This window comes from Fragaria vesca, linkage group LG4 (assembly GCF_000184155.1).
Source record: "Fragaria vesca subsp. vesca linkage group LG4, FraVesHawaii_1.0, whole genome shotgun sequence".
Classification (NCBI taxonomy): Eukaryota; Viridiplantae; Streptophyta; class Magnoliopsida; order Rosales; family Rosaceae; genus Fragaria; species Fragaria vesca.
The window spans coordinates 17,140,926-17,158,287 of NC_020494.1; the positions used below are offsets into that span (position 1 = coordinate 17,140,926).

At 38.2% G+C, this 17,362-nt stretch overlaps 4 protein-coding genes and 1 non-coding gene across 5 annotated transcripts; 2 read left to right on the forward strand and 3 right to left on the reverse strand.

Moving 5' to 3' along the window:
- Positions 1–202: 202 nt before the first annotated feature.
- Positions 203–1,255, reverse strand: LOC101305169 (UDP-galactose/UDP-glucose transporter 2-like). Its single transcript, XM_004298307.1, has one exon. It carries the CDS (start codon positions 1,253–1,255, stop codon positions 203–205), a length of 1,053 nt encoding a protein of 350 aa, XP_004298355.1.
- Positions 1,256–1,982: 727 nt separating this feature from the next.
- Positions 1,983–3,616, reverse strand: LOC101305462 (protein DROOPING LEAF-like). Its single transcript, XM_004298308.1, has 7 exons — positions 3,524–3,616; positions 3,049–3,172; positions 2,716–2,829; positions 2,537–2,585; positions 2,362–2,437; positions 2,156–2,224; positions 1,983–2,108 (listed from the first exon to the last, which is right to left on the reverse strand). Exons 1-7 carry the CDS (start codon positions 3,614–3,616, stop codon positions 1,983–1,985), a joined length of 651 nt encoding a protein of 216 aa, XP_004298356.1.
- Positions 3,617–7,135: 3,519 nt separating this feature from the next.
- Positions 7,136–7,207, forward strand: TRNAD-GUC. Its single transcript has one exon. It is a non-coding gene; the product is annotated as a tRNA-Asp (tRNA).
- Positions 7,208–7,526: 319 nt separating this feature from the next.
- On the forward strand, positions 7,527–14,423 carry LOC101305752. The gene is made up of 15 exons (XM_004298309.1): positions 7,527–7,637; positions 8,018–8,125; positions 8,224–8,358; positions 8,458–9,003; positions 9,240–9,372; positions 9,499–9,564; positions 9,692–10,006; positions 10,109–10,624; positions 10,953–11,803; positions 11,887–11,972; positions 12,057–12,275; positions 12,633–12,761; positions 13,176–13,514; positions 13,930–14,045; positions 14,187–14,423. The coding sequence occupies exons 1-15, from the start codon at positions 7,527–7,529 to the stop codon at positions 14,294–14,296; spliced, it is 3,780 nt and encodes a 1,259-aa protein (XP_004298357.1). The 3' UTR covers positions 14,297–14,423.
- A 512-nt stretch (positions 14,424–14,935) lies between these two features.
- On the reverse strand, positions 14,936–17,064 carry LOC101306039 (putative F-box protein At3g25750-like). Its single transcript, XM_004298310.1, has 4 exons — positions 17,022–17,064; positions 16,748–16,916; positions 16,525–16,633; positions 14,936–16,151 (listed from the first exon to the last, which is right to left on the reverse strand). Exons 2-4 carry the CDS (start codon positions 16,779–16,781, stop codon positions 14,936–14,938), a joined length of 1,359 nt encoding a protein of 452 aa, XP_004298358.1. The 5' UTR covers positions 16,782–16,916; positions 17,022–17,064.
- Between the last annotated feature and the right edge of the window lie 298 nt (positions 17,065–17,362).

Genomic DNA, 17,362 nt, shown 5'->3' on the forward strand with positions numbered 1-17,362 from the left:
CATGGTTCAAAGCACCCATTCAATGTCATTAGCATCACCAGAAAATAAAGGAGCAAGGAACAAGTCTCACCAAACCAAACGGGCAGAAGCCCTATCCATCACAAAGAGTAACCAAAATTGTGATGAGAACAAAAGCTAGAAAATCAAAGGAAATAGAAAAAACAAAACAACAACAATATTGCTGTGGCCCTCATGTAATTAGTCACACCAAGGGCTTGTTCACTTCCTCATCTACTTCTAACCCTATTTCATTTGCTTTTGGGCTCATCATCAATACGGCGTCTTTGATAGACTTTGCATGCTTGGCAAACTGGTTTTCTGGCACCATCTTCAGCATGATTCCTGCGGCTATGAGCATTAGCCCTGTTCCATGTTGTTCTGTCAATGGCTTTGTAAATATCATGTATGACAGCAACAATGTCACCGCCTTCCTAGCCGTTGTTATCATCGCAGTAGTGGCAGCTCCGAAAAGCGCAATGAGGGATAGCACAGATACTTGTCCTACATATGTGGCCATGGCTTCAAACACTAAGACCCCATACACATAAGGATGCTCGGCGCAAGAATTCCAGGCCTTAAACAGTTCTCCGGTGAGAATCATTGGTGGAAGCAGCATTGGCAGCCCAACTACTGTTGAGCAGAACAACATCTCTGTCTGTGTGGTGTCAGGGTTGAGTGTAAAGATTGCTTCTTGCACATTCCCCATGAAGGCATCCATAATCAGCGCGCCAGATATCATCACCACACCCAATATGCTGAAATTGGGGGATGTATTTGCATCCCCTAATGTGAAAATGATCAAACCAATAACTAGGAGGATTGCAGATATGTACTCATGAATTGGGTATTTCCTTCTCAGACCAGGAATAAATGCCCCCATTACCATCACAGGCAGAACCTTAGTGGATTTGAACATAATTTGTGCAGGATAATTGAGCCAAGCCAAGGATCCCTTGGTCAATCCATGAGAACCCATCAGAACAGCGGAGAGCTTCACGTATGTTCTCCATGGGTTCACCATTTTCTTGGTGGTGAAACCTTGGAGGTATATGAAACCCAGGTACACAAATCCTTGTACAAAGGTGAAGTACCATCCATAGCTGAATTGGAGACGATTGTATACGTACTCCTCGCAAATGCCATTGACAAGGTAACCAAAGAAGAACCCTGAAGAACAAATGAGGAATTGTTGCCAAACCGGCCTATCGGAGAGTGATATCCAAAATAGAAACCTTGTTTGATCCTCGTTCTTCATCTCCTGAAAATTGATAAGACCCAACAAAGGCCAGCACTATTAAAACCCGAAGACTGGGTTTTAATTAGTGCTGCAATGCCCTAGCTAGGGATGCAATGCTGCAATTAATTTCTAACTAAAATTCAATAATGTTGAATCAAAAAGGTTGGTTTTTGGGGAAGAAAATTATCTCGGAGGTAGATTATATGTAAAGCTTTGGAAGCCCTTTTTTGACGAACAGCCAGTGAGAGTTTCTTGGGGATTACTAAATTAGAGAATCAGAAGAAGAAGGAGCTCTCTCAGACATGCACATAACTATATGGCTCTTTTCTATTAGGGGGAGGTGGAAAATGGCAATGAGGGTTTAATGTGACGTATTTAGGAAGTGACTTGATTGTGATTTTTTTTTTTAATTAATAAAATTTAGCTTATGTTTAATACACTATATATATATAGAGAGTAAAACGAAAAGAAGAAAAACAGTGTTATAACACAGTAAAATTAAGGATCGTTTCATGCATAACCAACTAACCGAGTTACAGAAATGGAAACATAATCATTAAGTAATACCACACATTCTTAATGCCATGTTCATCGATCATGAGTTCATGACTAAGAAATCAAACAAACTACAACGATGGAGTTGAAAGTTCTAACTTGAATCATACAAGACCAACGTAAAACGATTCGATTACATATAAATGCATTATAGCTAGATCTAGATAATTAAGCTGAACCAGTAGTACTGCTACATTGATCCCTCTCCAGTTCTACGTCGCTCCTCCATAAATGCCTGTTCTGGTAGCCTAGCGTAATAGAACGACCTACTACTCAGTCCTGCAAAATCTGGGACCTTGTTACCATCGATACGTATCTGAACTTTGAACGAGTAATTAAAGTCGAACAGTGTCAATTTCTTACCTTAAGTTTCTTACTGCTGCCAGAAGCTGTTGCAGCAGCTTCTCCTGAAGAGCTAGGGTACCTTGCCCACTGTAATATCGACAGCTAAATAGTTAGGTTTACGTAAAAAGTACATATGAAATCTAACCAGGTCTGCCAGAAAAGGCTATGCAACCATACGTGAACACTGAACCCTAATTAACTGCAAAGGCTTAAAGCACCCTTACATTTTTGGCAGCAGCACTAAAAGCTTCACGGTGTGGAATCTCAGGGTTCGCTGCTTTGATCCGCTGGATCTCCTCCCTATATAACAAGCACGCACAATACAAAACTAAGGTGCTTAGAATGATGTGATAATTAAGAATGATGTGAAAGACAAACGTAATAATTGGATCCTCTCACTTCATGAAGCGGTTGTAAGCAGATGGAACCCTGTGTTTCTTCTCAGGTGCTGCAAGGTAAACAAATGAACACTCATATTATAAATCCAGATAAACACACCAAAAAGAAATCTCATTTCATGTCAAAGTTCAAGTACGTAATCAACTAGCTTAAAAATGGTGATCAGGCTTGCTACATACGTTTACAAACAAAGGGTGCCTTTGGGGATGATGGACTTTCCAGAGATGTGGGTGACGATGATGAGGAGGAATGACCACCCCTTCTTGAATCAGTGGAATAGCTCTGCAAGAATATTGACCATTTCAATATTCAAATCAGTGCCACACCTCTATCAATTAGTTATCAGCTAGTATAGGATAAGATATAGGGGATATATTATACTACCTAGGGTTTTCTTTCTTATATATGCAGGATAGACAGGTATATATTTTGAATTCAAGTAGAACTACAAATAAGATTTTAAGTACTAACCTGATGAAGAGTCAAGGTAGTAGGGTAATCATTGATCTGGCACTGATGAGGTGCAGGTTGGATCTGGATTGGATTATTAGGTCTGGTGGTAAGAAAGGAGAGGTTGCTGCAATGACCACATTTCACCGTCACTGTGTCCATCATCCTCTTGAATGGAAGCCCAACCTATAGTACAGTTACATAACATGAACATGAACATTAACAAACCAACACAACACAGCGAGCAGAAGAAGATCCATCTGCTGTTTGATCTAAAACAACAGACATTTCTTATAAGCAAGACCCTTTAATCGATCAGCTTACTGTTGTAATAAGTCAGTATTGTAGCTAGCTAGGTTTAACCATATAAGGGCAGCATGATTCTGAGAAAACTGACTTGTTGATGGAGATATAGAGATATATAGAGAGAGAAGAGGATCGTGGTTTCTTCAATTTATGAGACAATAGACCAGGGACAAAGCTAAAGTTGGAAAATATATGTATATGCTTCTTCATATTAGTTGATTGAGAACTCACAGCAAGAACGGTGTTGCAGAAGTTGCACCGAACGTAGCAAAGATGCTCAGATGGTTGAACCAAGTCCATGGGGACCTTGTCTTCCAGGTTCATCGTGAAAGAATGCTAAAGCCACTCGAAGATGAGAAGAAGAAGATCGAGGTGGTTTTGCGATCTCCTGGCCAAAGCTATGTAAGTTTGGGGTATGTGATGAATGAGAGGAGTGGTCGAGGGGGCTTATTATTATAGTAGCTTGAAGTAGCAAAGCTGAAGCTAAGCGTCAAAAGGAAAATCTAAAACAACTATGTCTTTAGTCATCAATGATAGTACAACTGGTTCAGCAGAGGTCCTCATGACTTGCATAAACTTTTGACCAAGATCAATCGACTAACCATTTTCACGAGAATATATTCTATCATATTGCATGCCATCATGCCATGCCCTAGTCATTTTAACCATGGCATGTGTGTTGATTAGGGATCAATCGAAGAGCTCCTGTAATCAAAAACAGAAAGAGATTTTGGATACCTGTACGTTTAAGTTGATCAAGATCACTCAATTAGTAATCAAATCCGGTTTGCTTCTTTGTTTTTCCTTAATTGATCATTCTAAAAATCTATCAGGTGATTCTTTGCCAGACAAAATGGACACTTCAGTGAATGAAAAGATAGTTATCGGATGAATCAGCCTAATATATAGATATTTCATTATCATAGTCATGAAACTTCTTCCAAACATTTGAAGGAGCACATTAACTTGTTAAACCAATTGTCGTACCGACGATATATGCATCATCCATTTCTTTTTCATCGTTTAGTGTTTAAATCTTAGCCCGCAAGTACAGAGCTTAAGTTTCACTCCTCATCTCTTGCGATGATAAAACTAAGAAAACGCTGATAATTGGCATATGATACATAAGCTAGCTAGTTTATCTGTCAAGATCTTTGTAGAAAGTCTGTAATAACATTATTGAATTTATACATAAAAGGAAGGTTTCACGTATGATTTCGCATAGTTATGTATGAATTATGATTGTATCATAACATCACACTTCTCCAACTCAAGCTGAGGTTCATAGTAATTTTGTTTCAGAGATATTATACAGATTTGAATTACATATAATTCAAAATATCTTATACATGCACCAAACAACGATAACAATTCCACAGGAGAAAAAAATACAGTTATCATCGGATACATGATATGTCCCATCAAAATTTACAATAAGTACTAGAGAAACAAATCAAAAAACAATATTTAGCCAATTCGTGTGATATCCTATTTGCTTTTAGGCATCCTAGAGGACTCCAGGACAATTCACAAAAGCAAAAGCTCGTTGGGAGATCGAGTTTTGGTGTTTGGATTTATATATCTTTCTCATGTGCATGTGTATAGTACGTGCTTTTGAAGCTTTGCATGTATACTTGGTTGTAATTTTTTTTATCCCAACCAATAACTAGTAAATTTCTCATATCACTAGCAAGTTATGCCGAGTACAAATGTTATATGAAAAGTTGCTTGGGCAATTTGAGAAGGCCATCATGACGATCAGCTTTGTGCTAAATTTCTCTAGCTTTGTTTTAAATATCAAAATACCATGAATGACATTGGGGTTTGGAGCCAACTAGAAATGAACCAGCTTGCCTAGAATCGAAGGAACTGAATGAGATGAATGAATAGTAAAAAGTCGAGGTTGAACGAGCTAGCCAGGAGTGAATGAAACTGAATGAGAAATTTCGAAAAGATATATAGTAGTATAGCTTAGTGCATGGCAGTGAAGATGGAAGAGAAATATAGGTCCTGTCCTCCCTTCCTTCTTTTGTGGGTGCAATGCTAAACATGGAAACCCGAAAGAGACACGACCTTAAATCACAGGTCACTTCCCTCTCAAAGGGCCAAAGCCAGGACATGGGTTATGCTAGCTCTCAATTAACTTTGGCGCCCTTTTTTGAGTTGATGGGACGATTCCATCAGGTTTCCCAAACTAGAAATAAAGACATTTTCACCACTCCAATCTCCACCTCCCCTTGTTCGTATAACACCGTTCTCCCTAGGCATGCCCTAAGTCCTCAGGCCGATCGATTGTGCATGCAGACTAGTATATGTAGGCGTTAATGGCTTTCAGCTTTCTTCTCTCTTTTGGAATGGATTGCATTGGACGCTTTTGGTTTAGCTCCATATGCATGCGCACCAGATTCTCCCATGTCTTCTGTGAACCTCACCATACTTACCAGACCTGACCAGAAGAGACCAGACCGGACGAGCTATCCAACCATTTCACACCTCGGATCCAGCTTGTGGTTCAGTTCCTTAACATTTTGGGAACAATCATTGGGGCCATACTCATCTCCGGTTTGCATCTGAATCGGGAAATTCAGATTAGATGATACACGATCGATCATCACCACCCCTTTATAGGCTTCTGCATCGTACTACCTACATTTTATCATTTTGCTCTCTAGGTGGTTAGCTACATAGGTTGTGATTGTCCAACACTTCACGTCACGGTACGTATACAACTTCAATTATTTGTATAGTTAACTTGATCATTTTAACTCTACGTTTCTATAGTTAACTTGTTCATTTTAGCATGGGTTCAAGGTTATTCCCCTATTTTCACCATGGCATTCAGTGCCCGCACTCTCTACACATGTCATTCCTATCTCATATGTCACTTCATAAAAGTTGTTCACATATTGGCCCAAAATGCCGTAACAATAATAAAGGAACACGTCGAGAATTCACATTCACGTGAAATTGATGAAAAATATATCGTTACAAACCTCTCATAAGAGCATCTCCAACAGTTTCTTCAAAATTTCTCTAAAATAGGAAAGCAAAAGCTAAATTCTCCAAAAAAATTATGATCAAAATCCAGCAGCTTCTCCATTTTAGAGATTTCGGCATTTAATATAACAATAAAATATAATATATCATCATGAATTATAACAAAAAATATTATATATTTTATTGTAACAATAAACTACCCAATCAAATATTTTATTGTTGTTTTAAATTAATTGGAGTACGTGAATAATTTAATTTTGGGGAAAGAAAGCTTTGCTGCAAATTTGGGGAATGAAGACTTCTTTTTCTTCTTCATCCCTATTTTGGGGAATGAGATGGGGAAACTGTTGGACCTAAAAACAGCTATATATTCCCTAAAATTGAGAAGTTCAAGAAAATAGGGAAGCTGTTGGAGATGCTCTAAGAACTGTATTATCATATTTCATCATCTCACTATATGTACAATACAAAAACTAGTCATCGCTTAAACAACTAGTCAACCTCACAAAAGTAGATTATGTCGTTATAGCATTTTTAGAAATTCATTTTAGACATAAGGTTCTTATTGAAGCAAAATCCTACTTTCACTATCACACAATTGCATGTTCATTCTTGTCTACTTGCTATAACTACTACATGCATGTTTACACAAGAAGAATGGGAAGTGGTTTCCAACTTCCACACTCATCTCCATATTTTGGATATGCTTGATAGAACAAGAAAACAAAAAAACGAAAACAAATATAATTTGAATATCAGGGCAGCCCAAAACAAGCTGGACTGGGCTCGTCAGTGAAAGCCAGAACAAATTTTACAAATAGTTACTGAATCACAAGTGTCAACAAGGTCGTTGTAGTATAGTAGTAAGTATTCCCGCCTGTCACGCGGGTGACCCGGGTTCGATCCCCGGCAACGGCGCTTTTTTTTCCACTTTCTTTTTCTCTCAGTTTTCAGCTCCTCTCTCACTCGCCTGTTACCCAATTAACATCACCAATCAAATCACACCTATTTTCCTCTCACCAACCAACCAGATCGCACAGTCACACACCCACCCCACAAACACAGGTAATCTTAACATCCAATCCCGGGCCCACAAAACCCCGCTCCCCATTTTCGTTTTCCCGCCACTCCCTCCCTCCAATCTCACTCCTCCCAAAAACACTAGAAAACGTCAAAACTCGCCGCTAAAAAATTTGACCGTCGTTTCTGGAGCCCAAGCTGAGATTCTCGCCGGAAAATGACGAACCCTAACGGCGCCGTCCAGGACAAACCAGACGACCTCGAAATCACCTCCATCGGTTCCCTCTACTCCGGCCCTTGGGACAAGAAGTACTGGAGCTCCTCTAGGGTTTGATTTCGATTTCCCTCATTCTTGATTTCATCGATTTCTTCTTCAATTTGATTATGCTAGCTTTCTTCAGCTTGATTCAATTTTGCTTTAATGAACGGTCCGGATCGAATTGAATAGTTAGGTTGGTGAGAATCGGAAAGTTTAATTGAATCGAAATGAGTAATTAGGTTAGAAATTAGTTAATTTTATGTATTTCAAGTCGGCTTAGGTAGGGTTTTGTCCTCACGCCCTATCTGCCCAGACGATGAGGATTTTTTTTTATTTTTTTATTTTTTATTTTTATTTTTTTGGTAGTTCTGATGTGTTTGACAATTGATTCAGTGATGTAGTTTTCAATTTGCTGAGTTATGATTGTTTTTTTTTTTTTTTTTTTGTAGGGGAAAGATCGATATCCATATCCGATAGGGTATGGAGCTGTTCGAGCTCACAATGGGAGCACATATAAGATGGAAATTCAAGAAGGTCCTAAAGGGCCTTTATTTTTGGTTAGTTGCTGTTGATTTTGGCTAATCAGTGATGTTGTAGTTTGTGGTTGCAATTTGTTATTGAGGATTGAAGCGAATGATTCTTTATGTGTGTACAGATTATTGCTGCCGATGGGCAGCCTTTTTCCGGGCAAACTCCTGATATTGCTTGGGAGAAATTACAGAAAAAATGCTTCCCACGCACGAAGATTTGGCATGGGAAGAGATTTTCCTGCAAGATAGATGGTGTGGAGGTAGGCATTGAGCCGTTTTTATGAGTAGTGTTCTCTAGAGTTGCTTTTAGTTCTAGCTGTGGACTTATGTGCTTTGCCTTCTTGTGGTTTTATATGCAGTTTTTTGGGTTCAAAAATCGATTTGTCCAGAGGCTACTTCGGGAGCTGGCAGCAGAGCAAAGCTTGTTACCCTCGAGCTCCTGCAATGGAGCTTCTGGACCAGATGTTGATAACCGCTCCCCTGAGGCATGTTCAGACCTGAGAGGACCACAGATCACAGGGAAGAGAAGTAGGAAACGTGAAAGTGGAAATGCAAAGTCATCTACTCGGACAGGCATTAAAAAGACTAGAACTGAAGATCTGATATCTGTTTCTGAAGCTTTGAGTTCAGTAAAAGGGAATAAGATACATAGCAATAATGGGAATCCCATGCCTCCTTCTTTAAATGAAGAACATGTTATACCAGAAGTGTTGCCACCGTTGGTGCATTTAGTATCTGTTCGTCAAGCAGAGAACGAGATTTCAGCCAAAGATTGTTTGCCATTGGATTCTGCTGGCTTCTTGAATCATCTCAGCAAGGATAATATCCCTGAAGAATCAAATGGTTCCCGAAAATGTAAATCCATTCCGGCAGCCATCAACATGTCTGTGGATAAAAGAAAACCTGTGAGAACATCTCACCTTTTTGTTTCTCTAGTTTCTCTTAAATTCAAATATCTTTCAGAACCTGTTAAGAAATATTCTTAAGTGCTTATATTGATATACGTCTTCAAACTTGGCTTCTATGTGCTTGTTGAGAATAGTTGCTCTTGTAAGAGTAGATTTTCTCATGTCATGGTTCTTTATGCATTTGCTATTGAACAAGAAACATTCCTAACTTCTTACAGGTTGATTGGTCTCAGGATACTAAGAGGGAATTCATTAATTTCCCAATGGCACCAGATGACCAAAATGTAGATGCTACAATTCCAAAAGATTGCCAACGCCTGACTGATGTTGAACTTTATGCTCCTGATACCTTAGATTTTACACAAGGTAATCAGTACTATCTACTTGTTTCCTATATGTTCAACTGTGATTGCCTTAGCTTGTGCCTTCAATTGAATAATTGATCAGTGTCTTCCTCTTTGTCCATGTAATAGTACCACTTCTCAAATGCAGATAAAACAGCAGATTCTCCTTCAACTATCCAACTTTTTGCACCTGATACCTTGGATTTTACTCAAGGTAATTACTATCCACTTGTTTTCTAGTGTGGTCAACCGTGACTGCCCTACCTTGTGCCCTGAACAATAGAAAAATTAAAATTTGTCTTCCTCTGTGTTCATGTAATTATGCCAATGCTCAAATGTAGTTAAAAATGCGGATTCTTCTCCAACTGTCCAAGATAGAAGCGCATTGGATGTGGTCATTGCTGAAAGGCTGCTGACTGAATCACATCCGGAAGAAGAAATGGCTACTAATAAATCTGACACGAGTTCACAGAATATTGATTTTGATTCAGTTGGTCAGGAAATGGCGAAGTCCATGATGACATTTCTTCTTCCGCAAGCTATTCCTCTCCTCAGTAAGCGCTCTAGGAAGAAAAAGGGTACTGGTAGCCCTTCAGTAGTTCCTCGCACAGTGAAATCTCAGAAGGAAATCAATGAAACCACTGCTCCCTCCCCTGGTGCTTTTACAAACTTTATCAATCTGACATTAAATATTTCATTTTTGTGGAATTTGGTATTATTTAAATTTTGCAGTCAGAAATTTTACCATCTTCTTTCAGGTTTAATGCTTTCCAATGAAGACGCAAAGGAGGAAAAGATACATTCCCAATATACTGATCTTGGTCCAATTGCTCCAACAAATTCTATTATTCCCGACAGTTTAGATGATGAGCGATATGGTGACCATGTTGCCAATCACTTGATAATGTTGTCTGATAAGGGTGAAGCTGATCAGCACCATTCTGATGGAGCATTCCCTATGAATGATCATGGACATCTTGTTTCCGGCAATGAGCATGGACATCTTCTTGATGCCAATAAGCATGACAAATTGGTAGATGATCAGCTTGAGACCAATGGAAGCAAGGATGCATATCTGTGTGAGGAAGTGGGCAGGGCTTCAACTAGGAGGCTTCAGGAATGTAGTGGGTACATATTGGAGTCTCTTCCAGTTTGTGTATCTCCACATAAAAAATTCTTTTCTGAAAATTTCACGGAGAAGTCTTATATCGATGAATGCCAAGTAGGTACTATCAATTCTAATAGAACGAAAACTGCAGCTGATTCTACCAAAGGTAATTTTCTGATACAAATTATTCCATTTTACTTATTGCTTGGTTCTCAGATGCCAGCATACAATGACATAATTACTTTGTCTTATGATAGTTTAGTTACTGTTATGACATGTCAGTATTGCTTTCATTATTATCAATCCCCTCCTCCTAACCCCCCCACACCTCTCTTTTCTATTCTTTTTTCTCTTTAAAAGGATATAAGAGTACCACGGAGCTGAACTGCATAGTATTTATTTTTTTATATTTTTTTTTCAGATTATAATATGTTATGATTTATGAATCTTATAATATTCTAACTAAACCATTTATTCTGTTTATTCATCTATAGATATGGTTGATGACAACCAAAGAGGCATTCTAAATTCTTCAAAGATATCAGAGAAGGAAATCACTGCTAAGGCAGAGTTTACCGAAACTGGAAACGTGTCTTTTTCTCAAGTTCCCAACTCAGTGTATACCAGGAGAAAGGTTCGGACTACATCTCATAGGAAAGGCAGTAACAGTGGTTCAGTCTCAGAAACTATAATATGCAAAAACAATGTACCTGAGACGTATCCTTCCACAGAGACTCTGCAGGTGGGTTCTGATGACAGTTCAAATAAAAGAGATTCAATTTGTGCTGAAGCCAGGATTGTTGGACACTCCAGTTTGAATGCAAAGGAACCTTCCATGAATTCTAAATCTGTAATAAACGGCATCTGTCCAGCTGTATTACAAGGTCAAGCATTATTAGTTGGTGAGAAAGATACTTCATACTCTTCTGATTTGTCTGTCTCACATTTAGAAAACCAGGTTGACAAGAAGGTGGTTGGGAATGAAAACCTCCTCCAGTTCATAGACTCTGAAACATCTCATAAACAGGGGCCTAGTTTCAGTTATGATCCTAATAGCATTCCATTTAGTTCAAATACGAAGCCTCACAAAAAGGAACATAATAATGGGCTAGCGGGAATTCTTGAGTTTGTGGGATGCTATACTCAACCCGTTCCTGTTCTGTCAGTATTGTTGAGCACAAAAGGAAGATACATTTATGTTTCTGTTTTATGTGGCTTACTGGTTGGTAAGGACGTCAGCCTGTTCATTTACAAGGTAGCCATAGAGGAACCGATGGTTGGACACTCTTCTCTCGTTGGTCACACATCATTAACATTGCCAGACCTAACCGATTATTCTAATGGAGTAAGTTCTTATATCTAATTGGTTGGTAGGCTTGTCTGCTTTATGTTGACATTGGCTGATTGTAGCTGTAATTCTTTTGCTAGATGGCTTTGGAAAGATTCTGTCTACAGTTCATCCCAGATGGACAGTGTCTTGTTTTACTTGACAAGATTAGAACTCCATTCTGCAGGTTAACTCTCTTTGCATTATTTTAAAGTAAGGATGTGAATTGGGAGTAAAGCTATTTGTAAGAGTTTCATTTAAATGCTCTCAGGCAAGGGAAAACCCATTGTCTGTGCACCACATGTGCATCAAGCTGCTCTGAGGAGGATGCAGTTAAGATTGTCCAAGTAAAACTTGGTTATGTTTCATTAGTGACAAGATTGAAAGCAGCACAGAGTCAAAGGTGTATATTGGTTTGTGAACCTAACAATCTTGTCTCTGTTGGAAAGAGTGGGAGACTGCATTTGTGGGTCATGGATTCAACATGGAGGTGTGTCTTTGAACTCTTATTTCCATTTTTGATACTATTGTACGTGCCAGCTGTAGTTAAAATGTGATATTGGTATAGGAATACTGTTTCCCAACCCAGGTTGCTGCTGCAGATTCTGTAGCAATATGCTAATAATATAGTAGACCATTGATTAAGTATGCACTCTGTGTTGCTTTAGCTTTTGTTTTATCATTTTCGTACCAATCATAAATTCATAATAAAATCTGATGGTACCTGATATGTTTAATTATTCTTTGTGCATATTTGTTTACATTTGTTTGCTACTTTGAGCTGTTTACTTGTCTATCTATTCCTTTTGTTCAAGGCAGCTTAAGACTCAAAATTCCTTGTTTGCAGTGCACAAATGGAATATATTGTTATGCCGTCTGAAGATTGCATCTCCCCTGGCGTAGTGGACTTGAAGAGAATTCCAAATTGTACTCATCTAATTGTTGGCCATAATGGTTACGGTGAATTCAGTTTATGGTATGTCTCTCTTAGACTAGACACAAGTGATCCTCTTTCATTGAGTAAAATATCACTATTATGCTAGATTCTATAGGCTAAATTGTTGGTCCTAGCTGTATTACTGGTGCTGTATTGTTTTTTCAAGTTGAACATTAGTTGATCTGGAATTCTGGATCAATAAATATGAACATTCATTCATATTCATTCATATACTCATATAGCTCAGACCAAAATTTTATCACAGTTTTTCTGTCGTGTAATTCATCTCAGTTGAAGGTTGGTGAGTATATTAGGTTAGAAAATTTCTGTTCACCTTATTAATAGCGAAACAGATTGTCAAAACTTATCAGAAAATGAAAATATTGGATAATAAATCTGTTTCACTTTTCCTAGTACTAACAATAGAATGTTTTTTTTTCCTTTAAACTTCAGGGATATTACTAAATGCATCTTTGTGTCAAGGTTCTCTGCACCAAGTGGTTCAATTTGTCAATTTGTCCCTATCAGTTTGTTTGCTTGGCAAATGAATTTCCATGCTTCTAGCCACTTTGAAATGGAAGAACATGTCAATCAAATGATGGCTTCAATATCGAAGACACTATCTTCGTATGAAGGGGAAGATGTTGCTATATGTCTTCTTGTTTTGTCCTCCGATTCTGATGCTCAACATGATTATGAATTAGGCAATTGCCACCCAAATCCAGTTGGACGATGGAGGCTTGCTCTAATGGTTAAAAATATAGTGATCCTTGGAACTGCATTGGATTCAAGGTGCATCAATATCTTACTTCAACTTTTCAGGGGTGTAGTTGAAATCTACATTGTGTTGTAGTAAACCCTTTTCTTGGGTAGCATAGCTGGAAATTAAGCTGTTTAGTGCAAGCAAAAATGTTTGCCTGGATTTTCAGGAATGAAGTTGCTCCATTTTTCAGTGGTATTTAGTTTAATGACTGAATGATTATTGGTCCAAGTAAAGTGGAAGTAGAGATTTCTACCTTTAGGAAAATCTGCAGAATCATACATCCGGGTAAAGATAAACATCAAAAGTCCCATTCATGTGTTTCTCGGATGATTTAGAATGTATACTGATAATTTGATAATAACTTGTTAGTTTTCTATTTAGCTGAGAGTGCACAACCTAAATCATGTATTCAACTGCTTCTTAACTTTTGAACTTGCTGTACAGGGCTTCTGTCATTGGTGCTTCAGCTGGTCAAGGGATCTGTGGTACATGTGATGGACTTGTGTATACGTGGGAGTTATCTTCAGGAACTAAGCTTGGCACCATGCATCATTTTAAAGGTAATGTACTAACTGTTAACCATATAGATAAGTAGATGCTTGAAACAGCTCTTCTTCAAATCATACAGCATATTTTGCTCCCCAAGAGATTTACTTCTGTTCAATTCAGGCTTTCTATATAATCTTCTCTTACTGCATCAGGTGGCAGTGTTTCATGTATTTCTAATGACGATTCAAGGTCAGGTGCCGTGGCCATAGCCGGGGACAATCAAGTGCTGGTTTATCGCTCCAGAAAACATTCTGTAAACTGACATGCAACAAGCTATTTTATCTCTTGCCTGTGAATATTAGATATATATATGTACATATAGATGATTTCTAGCGCTTGGTACACTGAAACTCGTGGTTTGGATAGAAGAAAAAGAAAGTTTTTGCCTCCAACATGAAATCACTAACATATGATACAAAAGTTGTTCAAATATAAGAACAACCATTCCTCAAGTTGATGATTTCTTTCTATGATTTGGTTTCTCTGCTACATTGAACTTATCAGTACCACCTTCTATTGTATCATTTGTGAAGTAAATGGAAGGAGTGCACAAACCATGCCAAATTCGGATGCAACAGATCGTTTATAGCTCTCTGATTTTTGTTCTTTAAGAGAAGTGGGTGCGCATTGTCAACTTTAGTAACCAATTTCTAGTGTGATCATTGTTTTAAGTTCTAGAAGAAAATATACCTGTTGAGGGTGCAACGTACAGTTTCTATTACAGATTTTGAATACATTACATCGTCTACTGAAATAGTATAAGAAAACAAGTTTCTCATGTATGGATCATGTGCTCTTCAATGATGATCGATGATATTCAGTTCGCACAACTAAGAAAATATAACAAAGAAAGATTACATAATTCCAATTGTAAGACCTAAAACGAAACCACTAGAGGCTGCTAGCAAAGACCATTGTTTGGTGGCACAATCCATATCGCAGGTGGGATGGGATTTTGAGGCCGGTAGAGTTGTGTAACTGTTTTGTTTGCTAAACTGAAGATCCCAATACCACCATTCCAAATGTCATTTGTGAAGTAAATGGAATTTGGTTGGCACCTAGGAAAGTTTGAAGCCAAAACAGTCATGGAATGATTATCACCCAAGAACAAAGCATCATCCCCAATGCTATCCACCACATTCTGCTTCACGATGCTCCCATCTTTGTCACTGAACAACACCTTGTACACCACAAAATTGACAACCCCCAGCTTTTGATCAACACCTTCCTTTGGTTTCAAGAACTTTCGAACATGCAGCAAGTCTCCATTGCTTGATTCAACAAGATATGCCTTATCCGCTTTGTATGGGAAAACCGGGTGTACCATTGGTCTTAAAGGTGTACGTATAATTGCCTTTGGGTGGCTTGAAGGATCATCACTACTGTTGATATCAACTGAAGCTATTATTCCCCCTAGTCCAACTGCATAGATTTCATTTCTGTGAAAAATAGCATCAGAAAACATATATGGTTCCTCGAGGTAAGTCCAATCTCTTTGTCCTGCTCTAATGAAAGCCAACCTGCAACAATTGTCGTAGATTGCCACAACCACGTAGTTATTCGGATTTGAAGACGGATCAGCTGATAGTATAACCTTACGGACATAATAGTGGTACTGCTTCTTCAACTCATCCCGATGCTTCTGCAACTCACTTTGGCAGCCTGGGAGATCATAAGGGGTTACCAAGGGAGGCAAATGAATGGCCTCTGCCTTTCTGAAAGGATTCAAAAGAGTTATAGCGAAAGTTTCATCCGCTGTGGCCAACCAACCATGACTGGAGCCACTGCACCTCTTATCATAAGGCACCGGTAGTTGAACATTTGTATAGATTTTTCCTTCAGAAAGGCTACAAACCATTCGCTTTGTTCGGCTACCGAAGGGGATCATGAGCATGGGAAGTACCTTACACCAGCGTTGAGTTGTACGATTATGCGCTTTCGAAACATCGTTCCAATGCTTGCAAACGACAGCCAAACGAACATGGTCGATGAGTTCGAACAACTTATCCAACGTTAGAAAGAAAATGTCCATAGGAAGACTCGCCCATTCAGATACTGATGTGTAACTAGTGTTCAAGGCAAAATCCTTATCTGAACGCCGGGGCTTCTTAGTTGACCTACAATCTATTCATTCTTAGTAAGACGTACAGAAATACATGTCACATACGCCAAAAGAAATCAAGGGACAAGAGAAAATTAAGAAACCCCAACCCCAACCCTGAACCCTAAACGACTGGACAATATATAGATGGTGAGAGTGCTTAAAATTAACAGATTTTTCAAACTGGGGCAGAAAATTACACAAATAAAAAACCCTAATTTTTCAGACCCAAATGCATGTATCACTTGTCTTAATAGCATTTGTAAGAGGGAACTTCTATCTGTGTTTGATTCAGAGAAACCTTTTAACTACATATTCTCGTTTGATTGTTACATTATGATTTATAAACAAAAACCCACTATCAGAATAAAATTCAAGAATTGTCATACCTATCCGGAGGGATTTCACACTCCAAACTTCTCTTGTTCTTGTTATTACCAGGCTGGACCTCAATCATGGAGCTTCGGTCTTTGACGTCGGTACAGGGATTGCGATACCCTACTACTCGGCAAACATGGAATTCATATATTAGTAAGTCTATAACGGAGTCAAATTAAGATGAACTATGAGAAAAAAAAAAATCTAGGTTTTTGATCAGGATGGAGACTTTACCCTGTTTCACTGGAGATTTGCCAACAACAGCCATCTTCCGATTTTTGGTGTTGCGAAGGTTTCTCTATTGAAACTGCAGCGTATGTTTCCTCTCTCTTTTCTGGGGATTTCGGCAGAATTGCATAAGAAATCAACCGAGGTCTGAAATTAACCACGAGAAGATCGAATTCTAGAAGATAACTTACTTATCAATCAGTAACATACTTTGAAAAGTTCATCAAAAAAAAAAAAAAAACTTTAGAAAGATCAAAATTAATTCTAGAAGATAACTTACTTATCAATCAGTAACAGACTTTAAAGAGAGGAGCAAATAAATTGTAAGAGAATTCGGTGTGCTTCGTCTTTTTTCTTTTTTCTTTTTCTTCAGAAAATTAGTATACACCTAGCTTATTTATACTGGGCGATGATGATGATGATTAAGTTAAGGGCATGTGGTTTGGGGCTTTAAACAAGCAAAACCGTATAAAATAAAATATCTGGCTGGAAAAGGAAATTTTTTACAAAGATATCTTTGACAAGGAAAATTAATTAGCAAATATTTTTCTGAAATCAGCTAGAAAATATTATGTATATTCAGGGTTAGTAAGTTTTTTTTTTTTTTTTTGAAACTCCCAT

Excerpts from the sequence above, each read along its gene's own strand:
- LOC101305169 (XM_004298307.1), bottom strand. The coding sequence starts at position 1,255 with ATGAAGAACGAGGATCAAACAAGGTTTCTATTTTGGATATCACTCTCC.
- LOC101305462 (XM_004298308.1), bottom strand. The coding sequence starts at position 3,616 with ATGAACCTGGAAGACAAGGTCCCCATGGACTTGGTTCAACCATCTGAG. Across the intron at positions 2,830-3,048 it reads CCAACCTGCACCTCATCAGT|TATTCTTGCAGAGCTATTCC; the intron begins GCCAGATCAATG and ends TGAAATGGTCAA. Across the intron at positions 2,225-2,361 it reads TTAGTGCTGCTGCCAAAAAT|TGGGCAAGGTACCCTAGCTC; the intron begins GTAAGGGTGCTT and ends TCGATATTACAG.
- LOC101305752 (XM_004298309.1), top strand. The coding sequence starts at position 7,527 with ATGACGAACCCTAACGGCGCCGTCCAGGACAAACCAGACGACCTCGAA. Across the intron at positions 10,007-10,108 it reads AACCACTGCTCCCTCCCCTG|GTTTAATGCTTTCCAATGAA; the intron begins GTGCTTTTACAA and ends ATCTTCTTTCAG. Across the intron at positions 13,515-13,929 it reads GGAACTGCATTGGATTCAAG|GGCTTCTGTCATTGGTGCTT; the intron begins GTGCATCAATAT and ends CTTGCTGTACAG.
- LOC101306039 (XM_004298310.1), bottom strand. The coding sequence starts at position 16,781 with ATGGCTGTTGTTGGCAAATCTCCAGTGAAACAGG. Across the intron at positions 16,634-16,747 it reads CAAATCTCCAGTGAAACAGG|GGTATCGCAATCCCTGTACC; the intron begins GTAAAGTCTCCA and ends GCCGAGTAGTAG. Across the intron at positions 16,152-16,524 it reads TGTGAAATCCCTCCGGATAG|GTCAACTAAGAAGCCCCGGC; the intron begins GTATGACAATTC and ends AATAGATTGTAG.